This window comes from Lynx rufus, unplaced genomic scaffold (assembly GCF_022079265.1).
Source record: "Lynx rufus isolate CCGP_SWC_20201006 ecotype Redwood Valley unplaced genomic scaffold, mLynRuf1.p SCAF_2, whole genome shotgun sequence".
NCBI classification, from domain to species: Eukaryota; Metazoa; Chordata; class Mammalia; order Carnivora; family Felidae; genus Lynx; species Lynx rufus.
Window position 1 is genome coordinate 202,719,824 of NW_025814834.1, and position 19,743 is coordinate 202,739,566.

At 48.2% G+C, this 19,743-nt stretch overlaps 2 protein-coding genes and 1 non-coding gene across 5 annotated transcripts in view; all 3 read right to left on the reverse strand.

Annotated features, from left to right (window-relative positions):
* Nucleotides 1–312: 312 nt before the first annotated feature.
* Nucleotides 313–414, reverse strand: LOC124516766 (U6 spliceosomal RNA). Its single transcript, XR_006963166.1, has one exon. It is a non-coding gene; the product is annotated as a U6 spliceosomal RNA (small nuclear RNA).
* A 7,652-nt stretch (nt 415–8,066) lies between these two features.
* On the reverse strand, nt 8,067–12,432 carry HMGN2 (high mobility group nucleosomal binding domain 2). The gene is made up of 6 exons (XM_047083464.1): nt 12,236–12,432; nt 11,186–11,230; nt 10,955–10,984; nt 10,541–10,591; nt 9,353–9,448; nt 8,067–8,915 (listed from the first exon to the last, which is right to left on the reverse strand). Exons 1-6 carry the CDS (start codon nt 12,248–12,250, stop codon nt 8,880–8,882), a joined length of 273 nt encoding a protein of 90 aa, XP_046939420.1. The 5' UTR covers nt 12,251–12,432; the 3' UTR covers nt 8,067–8,879.
* Nucleotides 12,433–13,595: 1,163 nt separating this feature from the next.
* The window catches only part of DHDDS (dehydrodolichyl diphosphate synthase subunit), a 29,494-nt gene continuing 23,346 nt past the window's right edge, over nt 13,596–19,743 (reverse strand). For 2 of the 3 annotated variants that reach the window (XM_047083461.1, XM_047083462.1), the window contains exon 9: nt 13,596–15,869. In XM_047083461.1, the coding sequence (XP_046939417.1) occupies nt 15,630–15,869 (240 nt within the window). In that variant the 3' untranslated portion in view covers nt 13,596–15,629. The remainder of the gene's footprint in view (nt 15,870–19,743) is intronic. The other variant, XM_047083463.1, reaches the window with a different exon arrangement.

Sequence of the window (19,743 nt, forward strand, 5' to 3'; positions counted from 1 at the left end):
TCGATCTTGTTTTGTAGATTAGACTTGGAACTATGTCAATAGTTTACATAATTAAACTGAAATTCTTTTTTTAATTCTGTAAGGAAATGCGAGTTGACATTTTCTCATTTCTGAGATCTGTAGAAAGGACGTATTTGCATATAGAATTTCCAGGTGTAACTCAGCTTTGCTCACATGTCACAAAAGGCTTTACAGGAATATTCTCACAGTGAGATATCACATTTTCATTATTCAGGGCCACACGTTGTACTTTGACTCCCATCATGTCCCCCGAGTTAACCCACAAAGGGTGGCAGGACGCTGGAGAGCTGCCCGAAGTATGGAAGCTTTACGAATTTGCGTGTCATCCTTGGGCAGGGGCCATGCTAGTCCCCTCGGTAGCGTTCCAATTCTAGTATATGCTGCCACTGAAGCGAGTGCAAGAAACTCTTAAGAAATGGAAAACTAAAACAGGGAGGTTAATGTAAATGCGTATCCAGTTAGTGGCAAGCCACACAGAGAGGAACTATAGCAAGTTTAATTTTTTTTAACGTTTATTTATTTTTGAGAGAGAGAGAGAGAGAGAAAGAGAGAGAGAACGAGCAGGGGAAGGACAGAGACAGAGGGAGACATAGAATCCGAAGCAGGTGCCAGGCTCCGAGCCCAACACGGGGCTCGAACTCACGAACTGTGAGATCGTGACCTGAGCTGAAGGTGGACACTTAACCTATTGAGCCCCCCAGGGGCTCCAGGTAAGTTTAAAACACAGTGAACTATCCCCCAAACAAAGAACTACAAACAAAACCTTAAACTCCCTTTTGTTATTCTGATACTGTTGTGTGATATGGGTTTCACACCTGAATAACTGGGATAATCTAATGTCATAATTCAGGTTACAAACGAGAACTGGGATTCTCAATGTTGAGGAAACAATACGTAAGATAGTAAAGAAAAAGCTTTTAAGTCTTCAATTTGGATAGAAAGTATGAACATGTGTTATCTTAAAAAGAAAACGGGTCCTAGCTTTGTATCCCAAAGGCCTAGAAACGACGACCAACACAGCAGCAATGGGCATTCTAGAGCCTAGATTTTGGTCGTGCGATACCATTCACCACCAAAAGGAATGCAGGATTTTTTTTCTTAGAAATAGCTGACTCCAGGTCTGGAGCAGAAGATATACAAGATAAGGCTAGAACATCCTATCATACTAGATAACAAGTTACCAAATGCTACCTAAACTCCCAAAGGATTGTATCAGAAGGGCTCAGCAGCCACTTGAAGAGGTGGCCTGTTGGATAAAAATAACAATTTGAGCATCATGAAGTTGAATAAATGCAATGAATTCAAACACATAAAATATGTTTAATTCAGTGATCATGATACCTAATGATGCTAAAAAAACAATCCACTGGTCACTTTTGAAGGATGCTGGTAAACCAACTTGTTACTTTGAAAACTGGCCAAGACTCGTTACTTTGAAAACTGGGCATTGTATCCTCTTTTTCCAGTATGAACTGTAATTCCTAGTAACCAAATGGCAGACGAGTAAAAGTTTCTCTTTACAACAATATTTCGGGTATTATATGAAGAAGGAATGGCAAAACTAGAATATCATCATTTTGCAACCCGTGATGAATTAATGAATCTACGTATTATGCTTCAATGGCTACAACATACAGAGACACCCAAATACGATGCGTCTCTTGATGAAAGCACACAATGCTGAGGTTTTCTTATCACTGTATCTGAATCCAATCATACCTCTGGATCTATTCCTATTTTTAAAAAATTTTTTCAACGTTTATTTTATTTTTGGGACAGAGAGAGACAGAGCATGAACGGGGGAGGGGCAGAGAGAGAGGGAGACACAGAATTGGAAACAGGCTCCAGGCTCCGAGCCATCAGCCCAGAGCCTGATGCGGGGCTCGAACTCACGGACCGCGAGATCATGACCTGGCTGAAGTCGGACGCTTAACCGACTGCGCCACCCAGGCGCCCCCTATTCCTATTTTTAATAGGAAATACAAAGGATAAAGAAACCTAGGAAATGACACCAGAGACATAATAGCAAAATCCAGACTGGGAAACAGAGATGGAGGGAATCTACAGGCTCTGAGATTACAAGAGTATGCCAACCATTTACCCCACATAGACCCCATTTGGATTCCATTCAAACAAAAAAAAACTACTGAAGAAAAAAAGCAATTAGAAATTTGAGAATTTAAGTATTTCATAATATTAAGGAGTTGATGTTATTTTTTGGTATGCTAATAGTATTATGTTTTAGAAGTTCCTGTCCTTTAAAGACACATATAAATATTTATGGATGCAATGATATATCACCTTACTGTAAGGGGAGGAGCCAGTGTTATAAATTAAGCAAAATTAGGGGCGCCTGGGTGGCGCAGTCGGTTAAGCGTCCGACTTCAGCCAGGTCACGATCTCGCGGTCCGTGAGTTCGAGCCCCGCGTCGGGCTCTGGGCTGATGGCTCAGAGCCTGGAGCCTGTTTCCGATTCTGTGTTTCCCTCTCTCTCTGCCCCTCCCCCGTTCATGCTCTGTCTCTCTCTGTCCCAAAAACAAATAAACGTTGAAAAAAAAAAAAAATTTAAAAAAAAAAAATTAAGCAAAATTAGTTAGGAGTTTATAATTGCTGAGGCTATGTGATAGGTACATGGGGTTTTGTGGTCCTTTTTTCATATATTCATATATATATATATTTCCATATATATATATATATATATATATATATATGGTAGCAAAAGACTCCATTTTTATAAGTTTATTTATTTATTTATTTATTTAGAGAGAGCACGCCTGCGGGAGGGGCAGAGGGAGGGAGAGAAAGAATCCCAAGCAGGCTTCCCACTGTCAGTGCAGAGCCTGATATGTGTGTGGCTTGAATTCACAAACCGTGACACGACCTGAGCCAAAACCAAGAGTCGGACACTTAACCGACTGAGCCACCCAGGCGCCCCAGGCTTTGTCACCTTATTCTTTTGCACATATTTGAAATTTTCCATGACAAAAAAAATTTTCCAAAGCCAAGTCACCACGATTTAGGCTCTCACTGGAAATGTATGATGATGGGGAGGGAAGGAAGTATCTGTCGTAACTTTCAGGTTTCTTGCTCGAGGAATGGAATGGGTGGTGGTGTTTTACCAGATCTAGGAAAAGTAGGGGAGGTGGGTTTGTGAACAAGAAGAGTTCTATTTTGATCATGTTGATTTGGGGTGCCTGTGGTATATCTGGGTGGGACTGCACAGAAGGTTGGTGGAAATACTCAAGAGAGATGTGGGCAGGGAATGAAAATGTGAGTCACTGGATGACATCATAGGGAGAAACTGTAGAGAAGGGTGCACAAAGGGATTTGAGGAGTGGTCAACTAGACTTACAGTATCTTAGAAACTGGAGGGCCCCAGAGAGGTCTAGAACAGCTTATATATATAATTTATTTTGAGAGAGAGAGAGAAAGAGCACGCATGAGTGGGGAGGGGCAGAGGGAGAGAGAATCCCAAGCAGGCTCTGCGCTGCAGCACAGAGCTGGAGGCAGCGCTCAATCTGGCAAGTCACGAGATCAGGACCTGAACTGAAATCAAGTCATACGCTTAACTGAGCCATCCAGGCACCCCTAGGACAGTTTTTTTTTAAGTTGACTATTTTAATATAATTTATTGTCAAGTTGGCTAACATTCAGTGTGTACAGTGTGCTCTTGGTTTTGGGGGTAGATTCCCATGGTTCATCACTTACATACAACACCCAGTGCTCATCCTAAGTGCCCTCCTCAATGCCCATCACCCATTTTCCCCTCTCCTCCACCCTCCCATCAACCCTCAATTTGTTCTCTGTATTTAAGAGTCTCTATGGTTTGCCTCCCTCCCTCTCTGTTTCTATTTTTTTTCCCCTTCCCTTCTCCCATGGTCTTCTGTTAAGTTTCTCAAGTTGAACAGCTTTTAAAAGAAGGGAAGAGTCTTACCTCACGCTGTATACAAAAATGAACTCAAAATGTTTTAAGACTTCAATAGAAGAGCTAAAATTATTTAAAACTCTTAGAAGACACAGGTTTAAATAGTCTTTATGACCCTGGACTGGGCAACAGATTTAGATAGCACATCAAAGCACAAGCAATAAAAATTTAAGTAAACTGGACTTCACCAAAACTAAAAACTGCTTTGTGTCAAATAACACTATCAAGTGAAGAAAACGCACAGAATGGGAGAAAACACTTGTAAACTGTGACTCTGGTAAGAATCTAGTATCCAGAGTATATAAAGGGGCTCCTGGCTGGCTCAATTCGTAGAGCATGTGCCTCTCAATCATGGGGTCATGAGTTCAAGCCCCATGCTGGGCGTAAAGTTTACTTAAAAAAAAGGTGGGGGTGGGGGGCATGGGCACCTGGGTGGCTCAGTTGGTTAAGTGTCTGACTCTTGATCTCGGCTCAGGTCATGATTTCACGGCTACAGTTCATGAGATGGAGCCCCATGCTGGGCTCTGCACTGACAGCACAGAACCTGCTTGGGATTCTCCCTCCCTCTCTGCCTCTCCCCAGCTCATGTGCACATGCTCTCTCAACATAAATACACATTTAGGAAAAAAAAAAAAAAAAGGCAGAGGATTTGAACACTTAAAGTTAACAAATGTCCAGGCAACATGGGAAAATGCCCAACATCTTACGATTAGGAAAATAAAAATCAAGAGGTGCCTGGGTGGCTCAGTTAAGCATCTGACTCTTGGGTTTCAGCTCGGGTTATGATCTCACAGTTTTGGGAGTTTGAGCCCCACATTGGGCTCTGCTCTGGCAACACAGAGTCCACTTGGGATTTTCTCTCCCTCCCCTACTTGCACCATATCTCTACCTTTCATGGAATAAACTTTTTTTTTTAAAAAAAGGAAAATGCAAATCAATGCCACACCAAAATATCACTTCATACCCACCCTGATGCCTATAATTAAAAAAAGATGGGAAAATATGTGATGAGGATGTGGAGAAATTGGAACCCTCCTACATTGTCGGTGGGAATGTAAAATGGTAAAGCTGCTATGCGAAAGTGGTCTGGCCATTCCTCAAAAAATTAGAGATTCAACCCAGCATTTCTACTCCAAGGTATAAGCCTGAAAGAACTGAAAACACATGTCCACACAAAAATCTGTACACAATACAGTAGTATTCATAATAGCCCTAATGTGGAAACAACCCAAACGTTTGTCAACCGATCAACGAATGTATGAAATATGGGACAGGTTTTCCCCGCTACCCAAAAGTAGAGCATTCCAGTGAAACCTTTCCTAAGCCAAATGGTACCAAGTGAAGCAATTACCATTAATTATTAGGGAAACATTTTTGAGCTTTCCCAGACCCAAAAAATGTCAGGCTCTTCTGAGACCTTAGGATACTCTCGGTAATGGAAAACACAGGATAAATGGAGATAAAGCAGAGATACGCACACAGTTTAAAGCTTAGTACAGTGGTTTGATGCAGAGTGTAATTCCTGGGGCCTTGCAGGGCCACCCCGGCTGCTCCGGGTGAGTGCTGCCTGGAGATGTGCTCATGACAAAACCAACAGCGAACACTGTATTTCCACGTTTTGCCTTTCTTTTTAGGTCTTTTGTGAAAGCAAAGTGGCATACTGTGAACTTTTAAAAAGTGGGAGATCCGTAAAGTAAGGTTATCTGACAAGTAGAACGAAGAGCACTCTGTAGCTCAGATGAACCTTAACTACCCCATGCTAGGGCACCTGTCACAGGATGACACATTCTAGGATTCCCTGTAGGAGAAAGGTCCAGAAGGGGGGAATGGGGAGTGACTGTGAAGCACGGGGTTTGTTTTTCAAGTGATGAATATTCTGGAATTAGTGCTGATTGTTGCACAGCCTTGTGAATATCCTAAAAACTACTGAATTGTGTGTTTTAAAGTGGTGAGTTTTTAATGTGGATTCTATCTCCACTTTGACTTGTGCTCAGCAGATGCTGCAGTGAAGCCAGGCCAGGGGGTGCTTGGAGACCGTGGGACCCCAGCACAGCAGCGGCTGTCCACTCACTCACTGCACCTGCCCTCTTCCATCCTCTACCCCTCCCCTATTTAAGTCCAGGGACTGGCTGAATCCTAAACAGATTGTGGCTTCACCTTTCTTGCCACGATTGGTTTGGGAGTAGGCAGGCCATCCAGTTCTGCCCAAAGAAACTCAGGTTGCCGAGGGGCTTCTGGGAAATAATTCAGGATTTTCAGGACAAACAGGTCTTCTGCCTCTGGATACTGGAGTGTCAAGTTGAGGCCCAGAGCAGCTGCCTTGGGAGGTGAGGTGGTTGGACAATGTACTGAGGGCAACAGGGCAGAAAAATTGGAAATAACCAGCTGGGTCCTTAGAACCACCCCACCTCGGGACTTCTCATAGGGAGACAGATCTTCCTCCAGTTGGAAGTCATTTTATTTTACTTAAAAGTCCAAAGCATCTATCCTAATACAGGTTATGGTGACTGTTCCCCACGGGTGGGATAAAAGCTTGGGGATGGGGCCAGAGGGAGATGTGGCCATCTTATTATCGCACTATGATCAAACTTAGTTCAGGTCAAGGCTGGCACTGAGCATGGTATTGTGGCGGTCTAAAATATCCTTACCATGTTTCCAAGCCTGGTGTCTTGGTTTCTAAGCCCAAGTACTCTCACGGTCCATAGCTAGTCGAGTCGAGTCAGCCAAGTGTATCCCATGAAGGAAAAATAAAGCTCAAGCTCGCTCTACTCATCCTAATTTCTAGGTAGCAAAAATAGAGGGTTACTACTGGGTTTAACTTCAGCCAGTCACTCCACATCTGTTTTAACTAGAAGATGGGGGTTAAGACCTATACAAGATTAACACAAAGACTGTTGAGTATCTGGCTGAGCTCCTAGCATGGTCTATAGCTCAACACATTTTATTGAATATGAAATCCTACAAATATTGATTAGAGGAACCCCAATTGTGGCTTTCTCAAATTCTGCAACTTCTACTCAAAGACCAAGCTGTTGTACCCCTAATAGTAGTCACGTTCCACCCTGGAAGACAACACCTCCCAAATAAGAATTAGGAATCTATAACCTAGAACTATTTCAGCAATAAAGCAAGTGGCTGCAAATTGCCCAGGTGGACAAATTTTACTTTATCCAAAAGATGCCTCCAAAAAGAAGTCAGAAGTTATTTTTAAATAAAGCTGGGGGATTGAATCCATATTTTGGCTACTCGCTCTATGTACACAGAACCCTGAACAAGTTTCTTCACCGAGCTCATTTCCTCACTCATAAAAAGAGTGTTAACACTTGCATTACACAAGCATCCTGAGACCGACGACTGGAGGTAATACACAAAAAATTTACCAAGGAAGAGCTTAATAGGATAGCTCTACTCTTTTGACTAAGGGGATACACAAAGCAATCTTTACAGTCTCCAATTTACTTTATTTCCCCCAAACGATAGAGGTGACCTGTGAAAGTGAATTCAAACTGCAAGCAACAATTTATCTTCCTGCTAGGTCACCAAGAGGAAAGGGGTTCTCTGCAGGGTCGCTAAGCTGAAGCAATCAGAAAAGTCCTCATTAACATCTGTTTTTGGAGCTAGAGCAGTTCACCAGCAAGGACACGAATTTAAGAAGTCCCAGAAGACTTGCAGGTCCGTTTACGAACAGAGTGTCATGATCGGTCTTACACACCCAATGGCCAGCTGTGTATAGACACAGAAGCACTTTTCCCTGACACAAGGACTAGAGCCAGACCTATTAATTTTCTCATTCTAGAGACTTTAAATGTGAATGAAGTGGAAAGGCTCTTCTGCTGTCAGCTACCAGGCCACAACCTCCGCTCCATCCAAAACTCTGCCTTTAAAAATACGCTTCAGAAGCAAGTACAGAAATCACTCCTCTGCTCCCAGCCACTCACCCCCAGTCCACTGCAGGGAGTTTTCCTAACTCCACCTAACACTGTGCTCTCCACCTACAGACGGACTCAAAACCAGAAATGGCCATCCCTGAAACCTCCACACCTCACACCAGAATGCATCCTGTCCCGAGAGACCTGGAGAAACCAGGCTCCCCCACTCCTGGGAAAAGATTAGAGGCAGCATTCCAAGCCAAACTGTATCCAGCTTTATTAAAGATACTTTTCATAAACAATCATGGTATTTCAGGCAGGACATGGGCAGACAATCGTTAACAGTATACAACAACTTTCAAACTCCCTTCTTCAATGGACTACCAAAATCAGAAAGCCACTATAAAACCCAATGAAATCTTCATTTGATGCTCTGAACAGGGAAAGTTTAGAGTGAGGGTTGACATTTCACATTTAGCATGTTGTTTAACAACTTTTCACAAGCCGACCCTGACTTTCAGGAAATGAAATGAAAATGGCAGAATTATCAATCTGAAGCTCCACAAGCTAAAAAAGGAACTCTTTTGAGGGATGCCATCTCCATGGTGACACTGTAAAGTCCAGATTGCCTGACATACTGGGAACCATTTCTTGGGGTCAGGTTCCAACAGGTCTCTGGGTTTAAGGGAGTCAAGTCTATGTTGAAGGCAGAGGGAGAAAAGGACATAAAAAATGAAGTTTAGATTTTCCACCCTACAAGGCGTTTGTGCCAAGGTGGCTAATGTGTGTCAACATCAAGGAATTGCTCCTCCTGGGAACCAAGAGGAAGTTTCTCAGAACTAGAAGGGAATGGTGTTTTTCCCCTTGAATCAATCTAGCTTCGGAGATATTCTATTAGTGACATATGCCCTTCCCCCAAAACAACAATGAAGTGTTCTGTGTGCTAACAACATAGCTTAAAAAAAAAGTAAAACAAAATTCTGCATTTTTATAAAACTTGATAAAAAATAGTATTTCAAACTGTACAGTCACCAGAAGTACACAGTTATCAAAAATGCACACACTTCACTTGGCGTCTCCGGCACCTTCAGCTTTCTGTGCCTGGAAGAAAAAGATTAATACAACATTACCACCTGTAGACTGCAAAACTAGTTGTGTTCACATTCCATCCCTAGCATCACTTTGCTCCCAGGCCCAAAGTGGGGTTTAGATCCTTGGTTACCTTGGTAGGTAACTTTCCTTCTGTACCTTACTGTAAAATTGGGAAAGGGGGCACATTAGAAGACTGGAGTTTATTCCCAGCTTGAAAACTCTACGGTGTAGCAGGAGCTTAGGACAAGGATCTCACACTACAGTGCCCTTTATTGGACCGCAAAGGTTTTAAGAATCCAGAATTTAAGTTAAGAGAAAAACCACAAGCGAACTCTGGACTGAAAAGCATACTTCAAGTGAGAGACACAGAAGAAAGGCAATAAGAGCTTTTGGGATCACTAACGGATTCAGAGCAGACTTAACAAAAAGTGAAACAGCAGTCGTACCTGGTCTGTTTTGGCATCTCCATTCTCTGCTGGGTTATTCCCATCCTTGCCAGCATCAGCTTTCCCCTTTTTCCCTTTGGGTACCTTCTCTCCCTTCTAAAAAGGGGAGGGAGAAAAAAAAAAAAAGCAGTTTCTTCTAACTTCATATTAGCAGGGTATTGTCTGTAAAGTTCTGTTAAGAAGTAGGATTATTGGGGCGCCTGGGTGGCGCAGTCGGTTAAGCGTCCGACTTCAGCCAGGTCACGATCTCGCGGTCTGTGAGTTCGAGCCCCGCGTCAGGCTCTGGGCTGATGGCTCAGAGCCTGGAGCCTGTTTCTGATTCTGTGTCTCCCTCTCTCTCTGCCCCTCCCCCGTTCATGCTCTGTCTCTCTCTGTCCCAAAAATAAATAAACATTGAAAAAAAAAATTAAAAAAAAAAAAAAAAAAAAAAAAAAGAAGTAGGATTATTTATCAAAAGATAAAACACACACACACACACACCCTATAAATCCCTCCGCACTGGGAAGGCCAAATTATCTATCACTTATTGTGGTCTTTAAGTATGTGTGTCTTTATGTGGATGTAAAAGATAACTAAGCAAATAAAAATACTTGGGTTTCAAATGTACAATTTCCTCTAAATGGAGGACATTCTCCCTGACTCTTGTTGTTTACGTATTTTTATTCTGATAAGAGTTCTTGATTAGAAAACATTACAAATGTCAGGAATAAGGCATGCTAGCCAAACAATTTAGAAGATCCATTAATGGGGTGTCACCATGATGCTGAATTAAGACACTGAAGGACAGACCTCACTTGGTGAAAATGATCAATTCCAACGTTTTTTATTAAAAAAAAAAATATTTTGAGAGCGGAAGAGATCACGAGAAGGGGAGAGTGGGGAGAGTGAGACAGACAGACAGAATCCCAAGCAGGCTCCACACTGTCAGCGCAGAGCCTGACGCGGGGCTTCATCTCCTGACTGTGAGATAGTGACCTGAGCCGAAATCAAGAGTCAGGCGCTGAACCGACTGAGCCACCGAGACCGCCTCCCAACATAATTTTAATGCCCAGTCCAAATTAACTTTCTCACAGCTCAGGTTTGTGCCAAAGGGGACGCTGTTCTACAGCAGTACTCCTGTCAGCAACATGGGAAACTGCACAGCGTTCTGCAACACCTAGAAGCATCTGGTGTCTCAGCTCCACTCACCTTTGCAGGGGCCTTTTTAGGTTTGGGCTCTGGCTTTGGAGGAGCAGGTTTCTTTTATTTCGGAAAAAGAAGACGACACTATTAGTATGGTGGACCAAAGAGACAACCCATCCCCAAACCACGGTACCACTGGCACAGAAGTTTCTCTTATTTCGTTAAGTTTTTCAGGCTGGCTTTCAGTTGGAATATCCGGTCTTCAGAAACCCACTTAACTACCACACGCAAGTGTCCCGCTCTCGCTACAGCCATCAGCATTTCAGAACCAGCAAATGTATCAAATGGGTGAGCGTCCACAATAGAGCGGATCATTCACAACCAGCCACTGACCCAAACCCATGGGACACAAAAGGAGATTGTTCTTAGTGCTTTTTTAGTTTCAGGGATAAACACGATAATTTAACAGCAGACACTTACAGCAGATAACCTTGCAGATCTTCTCTGTGGCTATTAAGATAACGAAAATAAAAAAAATTAGAAATAGGGCAGTTGAACCACTCAAGAAAAATTATTAAAATTAAAAAATCCGTTTGTTCTAGATGACAAAAGCGGAGGGAGCTTAGGGTAATTCAGCACTAGGGGTATGGTTAAGCAAAGGAGCCCAAAGGCTTTGTTAAGACTCCAGAAAAGAGACGAAGAAAGACTTACCTCATCCTTCACCTTGGCTTTATCTCCTTTAGCATCCCCTTCAGCCTATAAAAAACAAACAAGACCTAAGAAAGTTGTAGCTTCTGAGGCCATTCTTAAAGGACTCACTAAGCTTAATTATCCCAAGGGAAAGAACTGAAGGGAAAGCCTTGCGCACAACTTCTCTAGGACACGCAATCTTCCGGTTTTAGCATCCCCAGCTCCCGTGACGATGCCCGAAGTGCTCGGAGAGCGGACTGCTCTTCTGTGTAAGCGTCGCGCCCGAAGTGGCCCAGAGAGCGCAGGGACAGGGGGTCCCCGGGCCCCAGCCTGCCCAGAGTCTCCGTCGAGCCGCCCCGGGCGGCGCGCGCTAAACTGGAGCGAGAAGCGCGGAGCAGCGCGGCCCGCGCCGCCGCGCCAGGGAGAAGCAACAGCTGCAGATGGTGCAAACAAACCCCTCCGGAGGCGGGGCCCGGGCGCCGTTACCATAGCAGCCGTCGAGGGCGGGAGACTGGAGGCGCGCGCAGCCGGGGGAACTCGTGGGCGGCAGCGGCGCGCACCGGCGCGAGTCTCGTGCGCCGGGGCCGTGGGCGGAGGCGGGGCCACACTGCGAAGCCCCGCCCCAAGGGACATGGGCCCCGCCCCCTCACGGCGGCGGTTTTTTGGCGGCAGCGCGCTCCCCCGCCCGCCAAACCCGAGCGCCGCCTTCCCGCCCTTTCGGGTTTGAATTGCCCGCCCGCGGGGAGGGGAGGGGGCATGGCGATGGGGGAGGGGGCGCGGGGCGGGCACGTCGAGCCCGAGGGGAGTGGGATAAACAGCCGCCAACATGGCTCCTCCCGCCGCGGCCGCCGCTCCTCCAATATGGCCTCTGGCGCCCGCGGGCAGCCGAGCCGCGCAGGGTTAGCCCGGGGCAGCCTGACACCGTCTCGAGCTCCTGTGTAGGGCGCCTGAGCCTGTCCCGGCCCGGTGCCGATCCTCGCGCCCCAAAGCCGGGGAAGCGGCAGCGGCGGCAGCAGCGGTGGTGGCGGCGGCAGTGGCGGCCCAGCGCCTGAGGGCCCTCGCGCCACGTACCTTTCTCTTGGGCATGGTGGCGACGGCGGCGGGACGTAGGCGCTGGACGCGGGGATGCAGCGGCGCGCGGGCTTTGGCCGGTCCGGGGGTCGTTCTCGCCTCCTCTTCTTCACACTGCTCGGGCTCCGGGGGGTTTATAAAGTTTTTATAGCGCTGGGAGCCCCGGACCGGTTAGAACCGGATTTCACCTCCCGCCGCCGCTCATTGGCCCAGCTGGGGTCACGTGGGCGGGGTTTAAACTCACCTCCTCTGGAGGGAGTGAGGAGGGGGGTACGGGGGGGGGAGGGCGCGCGAGACGGCGGCGCGCCTAGGGGGTGGGGGCGCAGTGGGGGAGGCGCGCGTCGAAGGCAATAAACGAGGAGGGGGGGGAGTGTGTGCGAGTCGGCGGGCTCTGCGTTTCGGCTCCCGCCAAGAGCTGGCTCTTGCAAACTACCAAGTTCCTTCCACCTTATGCAACCAAGCTACCCACTTCTCCAAGCCATGCGACACTTAGGGCGCATCTCGGCCGCTTTCCTTCCTGTTCCCGCTGGGGGCCCCAGAAGAAGGGTTTTCGAGGCCTGGCCGCACCACCCTTCTCCGCCGGAGGCGGGAGGAAGCGCGCGGCTTGGAGGCACAGGCTGCAATTCCCAGGGCCAAGGCTGACGCTGAAGTGGGGAAAGAGCGGGGAAGCCAGCTTGGCGCAGCCGGACGTGCATCCTTCCAAGCTGCCACTCCAAGGAATCCCTTCGTGCTCCTCACCTGGAAGGCGGTCCACTCGAGGTGGGGTGGGGTGGGGGTCCGAGGGTGAGACTTGACACGCCGAGGTCCCTTTCGGGCGCAGTGGGGCAGGTAGGAGCTGTCCTTTCAGCACCCGTTTCTCAGCCGCCTCCCCAAATGCCAAGGAAGCCCCCCCACCCCAAAGCCTGTCGGGTGGCTCCCTTAGGTCCCTGTGTTCGCGGACCTCAAGACCCCGCCACAGAATGACGGAAAGCAGCCGCCTAGGCCTCCCAGCACTCCCCTCCCCCTATGCTCCACCCGCTCCAGAGACATCAAGCTCAGCTGCCCCCACCCGACGCGGCCACCAAGCCTGGGCGCTGCAAACGCAGCTGGCGAAATCCCTCCTTCCACACTGGCAGGCTGGCTTCCTCTCACTTGCGCGAGGACAAGGAGGGTGGAGGAGAGAGTCCGGGGATTAGGAAACAAGTAGAGGAACAGGTGTTGCGATGGCAAAGGGCTCTTCCACTGGCTCCCCCACCCCACGCGCCCCCAAAGCTGAGGATTCTGGAGGTCGCCAAGCGCACCTGCGAGAGGGCAGGCCATTGCAGCCGCAAAACAAGGTGTTCCCTCTGCTGTACTATTTGTAAACAAGTTATACATCTAAGAATTTTTAAAATTCTATTTGAAACCCAGGAGAACACGAGAACACAATAAATATCCTCAAGTGGGGGATTGGCTCACAGGTGAGACATTTAAATAGGTCCCACTTAGTTTCTTGAGGCAAAGGATGAGCCGGTTTGTACAAATCCTACCGGTAGAAAACAATCACAATGAGTTCATATCAACTGTTTGCAGCCCCTGCTCCTTGGCAGTGGTGATCCCTCCACCCCTACCCATCCCACTCTGTGTATCTTTCTCAGAATACAGGACCTAAGGCCAAAGAGATACCAGCTCCGTTAATCATCTGTACCCCATTCATATTGGGGCAAGTCAGACACAGAACGGAGACAGGACTCAATAGCCATGCTCACTGGGCAGATTCCGTTTGTTGCCTCCAGCCCCTCATTCCCGCCTTAATTGTAGGGCTCTGCATTATAGCCGCATAATTCATGCCTCCCTAATTAAGGCTGTCAACAGCCCCATTGTAAAGCTGGAAAATGTACAGCACCTGCTCTCTGGGAACCCTGTGCCAGGGATTGGTTGTGGGGAATGCCAGGTGTGTGTGGGGGGCTTGCCAAAGGGTGCATTGATTGGCTTCTCAATCGCAGTGTCTGGCATTTGTTTGATTCTGGGAGCAGGGATGATGGCCAAGGGGTCTCTTGTGCCAGGTATACTGGCACAGGAAGGGGAAGAGGAGACTGGAATACAGGGCAGTGGGGGGTTAAAGACTATGCTCTGAGCACTGCTTGCAAGACCCCACCTCTCCCCTAGAGGGAGGTGCTGGGGAAACAGTTCGCAGAAAGTGAAATGGGAAGGCTAAACGGAGTGGTGTTTGGTCGGTGTTAAAGGCTGGTGCTTGCTGCTCCAGGCACCTGAAGCAGAGTTGCTCAGGCAGACAGCTCTTCAAAGGCACTAATCCTCTCAGCAGCTCCGAAGCAAGGCCTGGCAGGGAGAGGACACAGCCCTTGACTTGGCCTTCTCCCTGCTGGGCAGCCCTGGCCCTAACAAGCTGAGACTCTGCCACGCGGAGAATAAATCGTCTCGGGGGGACTTAAGGGGCCAGGTCCAAAACAGAGAAGCCTCAAAGGCTGAGGCGGTGGGAAGCAGAGTCTGGGATGGTGAGGACAGACGTCAGTCAGTTGGGAGAAGTGCTTGTTCCTTTGCTCCGGGTCCTGTGAGGTGTTCCGGGGAAGGAGGCCTGTGGTGGATTAGATTCACCAGGGCCTAGAGGCCCTCCTGTTACCCTGTGGCCATGAAGGGGGCTGGTCGCACAGGGGCGTGGAGCCTGGCCCCGTGCCCTGCAAGAGGAGGAGAAAAGCTTGTGTGGGCTGAGTCGACAATAGGTAATTGGATTGTAATCACCCGCCTGGCTTCTGCGCGCCATTGGGGGCGCTGAGCCTTTCAGTGAGCAATCAGCACTGTGTGGTGGGAGGGGGTAGAGATTCAATAGCAAATCCCAGGTGGAGAGCCCAGGGGGAGGAGCAGCAGATGGGCAAATTTTCTTTCTGTCTCTCCCTCCCCTCCCTTGCCCAAATAACGCTGGCTGCCTATTAGCTATTTACCAGCAGATCCAAGGTGGGGCCCAATCTTTTGTGAAAGTCGGGTGGAAGGCTAAGATGGATGGGTAAAGGGCCAGGGTTTTGGGGAGACCTCCTCCCTGAAATTCTGTTATGTTGAAGGATGTGCTGGTAGAAAAGTGAAATGCATCTAGAACACAGGTAGAGGTGGTAGAGGTGGCAGAGGCGGAAGGAGAGGGCAGCGAAGAACTGGGGCTCCCTGCTCTCCAAAGCTACAGGTGACCAGAGCTGGGTTTAGTGTACTTGTGGGAGGCCATCCCCTCAGTCCTCCCCAGGGGCCACTGTCCCGGGCGGCCCAAAAGGTGTATCTCTGGCCAGCAGACCTGGCCTCTGGGGCTCCCTTGCAAAGTAAAGGAAACACAGTTCATCCTTAGGAAGGAGGTGCCTTTCACCAAGAAAAGAAAGGGGAGTGGGGCCCTGGAGGCAGAGGGCAGGGCAAAGTGGCAGGAGGCCAGCCCCACTCAGGCTGATGCAGTGCCCAGACGTGCCAGCCAGTCAGCCCGCTTGAGTTCCAAGGCCTGCAGGAAGCCTTGGACCCGCTCTTCCCGTCTGGCTGAGAGTTTGTGCAAGCGTGTCCGTCGGAGCTGGGCGTCCCCACTGGCCTGGAGCCCCTCTTGCAGCAGCTGCTCTGTCACTGCGGCCTGGTCCCTCTCCAGCTGCTGCCTCTTCCGCTCCTCTGCATACATGTCTCGGGCCTTCTGCTAGAGGAAAAGCAGGGATTGGGAGATCATTTTTTAGGTGTGAGTGAACTGGGATGGAGGAGGTAGGGGGTGGGGCACCAGGCGGGCCAAGCTAAGTGGAACAATGGGGAGTTTGTACCAGATTTGGAAAAGCTTGGGAGTAGGTGTGCAGAGGTGGTGCCCATGATGTATAAGCACGGCAGTGGGGCTTCTGGGTCCATCTTGGCTTGTTTTGGGTGGGAGCCTCTGTATTTCCTGAAATTCTTCTCAGGTTCACACTTGGAAGGGAACCAGGCAAATATGAGTCTGACTTCTGGTTCCCCCACAAACTAGCTTTGTGGCTTTGGGCAAATCCTCTCCTAACCTCATTTCTTCATCTATAAAGTGGGGGATGTGCCTACCTTGAAGAGTTTTAAGGATTAGCGATAATATATGCAAAACCCTCTCTAGCATATTAGCAGGCTCTCAAACAGAAACAGCAATTTCACAAGTTATTGTCTATTCTCTGCTGCTGGGAAGGCTCTATTCCTGCCTGGGGCAGGTCCACTGGGTCATTTCCTTTGGCTTCCCAGGTCACTCTAAAGGTGCCGTCCTCCCAGCTCCCTAAGCTGTTTTTCAGAGTTTGGCTCCAAACTTGCCTCCTGTATAGAGACTGGCCTGACTCTTACAGCAAATGATCCTCCTATGAATACTGTGAGAAACGGGTTCAGCTCTCTTAAGCCACTTGCCGTTTTCTGCCTAGTAGAATAGGTTTTAGTGTCCATAGTCCATTTTTTGGTAGAAACTCAGCACTTGAAGGCTCAGCAGAGCACCCTGGACTCCTGGAACCAGCTCTCACACAGGTGATCGTGCTCCCTGGCAGCACTTCTCATATGTTTATGTATCTTCAGACAAACTCCTAAAAGGCAGAGACTGTGTGGCTTTTCCTCTCCGGCACTTGGGTGCCCTGTACTTGTGAAATACTTAATCGGCCGACCATATGATCCCGGGACGGCAGGGGAGATGCTCCTGGAGAGGGGAAAATCTCTTTGGAGCAGAACCAAGGCCTTGCTGTGCCTCACTGATGGGCTCTGCTCCTGCTGTCCTAACCGGCCGCAGAGCCTTTGCACCAGAACTCCTTCTGCCAGACCTATTCCATGTGTGAGAAACTAGACTTTGCTGCCGACCTGGCATTTCATACCCTGATGACCCTTACCACAGTCTACCTTGTATTACAGTATTTGTGTACCTGTCTGTGTCCTGCTCAGCCTGTAAACCTGGATTGCTCTGTCTTCCCCCCTTTAAAGAATATCTTACATGTGCACAAGCACTTGACCCTCACACGGGAGCTACTTTTTATCTGCTGGAGATGGACCTGGAAGTTCAGAGTGGAGAAGTGATTTGCTAGAGTCTCTCAGCAATAAAGATTTACTGCATGAATAAAGAGGACAAGTGGAAATTCTGGAAAATCCCTCCCTAGAGTCCTGCATGAACCCAGGCATCCAAGGGTACTCTTCTGTTAGGGTGATGAGCTCACATGTGGAGCTACAAAGACTAAAATGGGTTTGAGAAGTCGCTGTGAATGCCTCCCATCTTGCTGGAAGGGCTTCTTCCTGGCCTTGGTCAGGAGGAAACCTGGGTCCTGCATACAGGACCTTACTAGTGTGTGACGTACAAGATACGGTCTCAGCAATCCACGTGCTTGTGGGCCGATGAGGACACAGATCTATATACAAAGTCCCATAATACTAGGTAGAATGTGTAAGGGTCATCAGAGAAGCAAGAAAAAGGGCGATGTAGCTCAAAGAGAGACACTGTGGCTGATGGAGGTCAAGGAACAGTGACGCCTCATGGACAGACAGAATCTGAGCTGGACATGAACCAACGCGGAGGATTTGGATAAAGGTGGGGTGCATGGTGCCAGGGCGCGGGGGGTTGGGCATCGGTCAGTGAGAATAGTGGCAAAGACACACGGAATGGATTGAAGAGCTTGACCAGGCCAGAGTGAGTCCTCTGCACAATGGGCAATCTGAGGAAGGATGAGGAAATGAACGCCTGACCCATGGCTGGCATTGATGGTTAGCTGCTCTTCCATTATCACTGCTCGCAGCCAGAGCTAAGTAGGTAAGTTCTGGCAGGCCAGAAAGGAGGGGAGTACCCGGCCACAGAGGGAGGAAAACATGCTGTGTGCAAAGTCACTGTGTGAGGCACAGGCTTCTTCTGAACGGCAAGCTCCAGACTGAGCGCTGGGAAGGAAGAGACTGCAGTCAAGGGAGAGCCTGGCCCCTAACTGCCAGGAATCAGTGATTCACTGTTAGGATGACACAGCCAGGGGAGATCCTTAAGACATTCTGTCCCACCTCCCCACTGTACAGACAAGGACACTGAGGCCAAAGTGGGGAGGGACTTGGCCTAGGTTACACAGAGGGATAAAATTCCCTCTATTGGTTTCTCCATTACGGGAGCTTCTTGAGAGGTCTATGGGAAATGTGTGTTGTGCCTCTGGATAAGTTGCACTTTCTTGGGGTGGAGTGCAGAACCAGCGGCCTGCATATGGATGCCTGTCTGTCCAGCCTCCAAATGCTCTGGATCTACCTGCACAATTCAGAGGTGTTCTAAGTCTTCTCAGGTACTCAGTGTCAGAAAATCCAGGATCAAGAAGTCCTAATAGTCAATTTCTCTCTCCCTGACCATACTGCCCACTGTCCCTGTATAATGGCCAGTCAGGGCATTAATAATTTCCTTAGAGACTTTTTGTACAGACCTTATGCGGTCTTGGTGCAAGAGCTCCATGGAGCTTGCTTTGAGAAATGGGGTTCTAACCTATTCATCTAAATCTCTCCTGGGCATTAAGCCTCTCTGCTTTTGTTTTCTCCTCAGCAGAGTGAGGGAACAAGATGTAATAGCCCCCCAGCACATAAATCCTTCAGTCCTCCACTACATTGCCTGGGCCTGGGCTGCAGGCATTTGGTTTCAAAACATTCATTAGGGGCGCCTGGGTGGCGCAGTCGGTTAAGCGTCCGACTTCAGCCAGGTCACGATCTCGCGGTCCGTGAGTTCGAGCCCCGCGTCGGGCTCTGGGCTGACGGCTCAGAGCCTGGAGCCTGTTTCCGATTCTGTGTCTCCCTCTCTCTCTGCCCCTCCCCCGTTCATGCTCTGTCTCTCTCTGTCCCAAAAAAAATAAATAAACATTGAAAAAAAAAATTAAAAAAAAAAAACAAAAAAAAAAAAAAACAAAAAACATTCATTAGCCAATGACAAGTCCTCCCATAAGTCCTCACTTGCCGCAGTCAACATGCCCAGGTCAGTAGCACGGGGGATGCATTACTGAGGGCTGCCTGAGACAGCTACCCCTGCCAGAAATACAATGTACTGAAGCACCCCCAGGGGCTCCCTGCCTAGGGAACTGTACCAGGGACAGGATGAGCAGGGTGCCGTGAGTCTATGGCTTTTCTGGAGACAGGAGAACTCTGATGAAGAGCTCGGAGACACGCGTGGGGAATGATGTTGGCCACCGTTCTCTGAAAAGGAACTCCTTTCCAGCTCTGCTCTCAGTACTTTAGGTGTATTAGCTTACTGAACCCTATCACAAACCAGTGAGGCAGGTATTATTATTAACATTACTCCTCTCGTTTTACAGAGGAGGAAAATGATACTCTGAAGGGTGACAGTCAGTCACAGAACTAGTAGGCAGCGCCATGATTCAAAGACAGGAATGCCTGAGACGATAGTTCAAGCTTTTAACTTTTCCTAAGAAGAAGATAGTGACTACGTGAGTAAATAAAATAAAATAAAATAGAAATAGAAATAGAAATAGAAATACAAATAGAAATAGAAATAGAAATAGAAATAAAATAGTTGACTGATTCAGCCTTGTGTTTAATCTCTGACAAATGCACCAAAGGAAGTTCAGTGG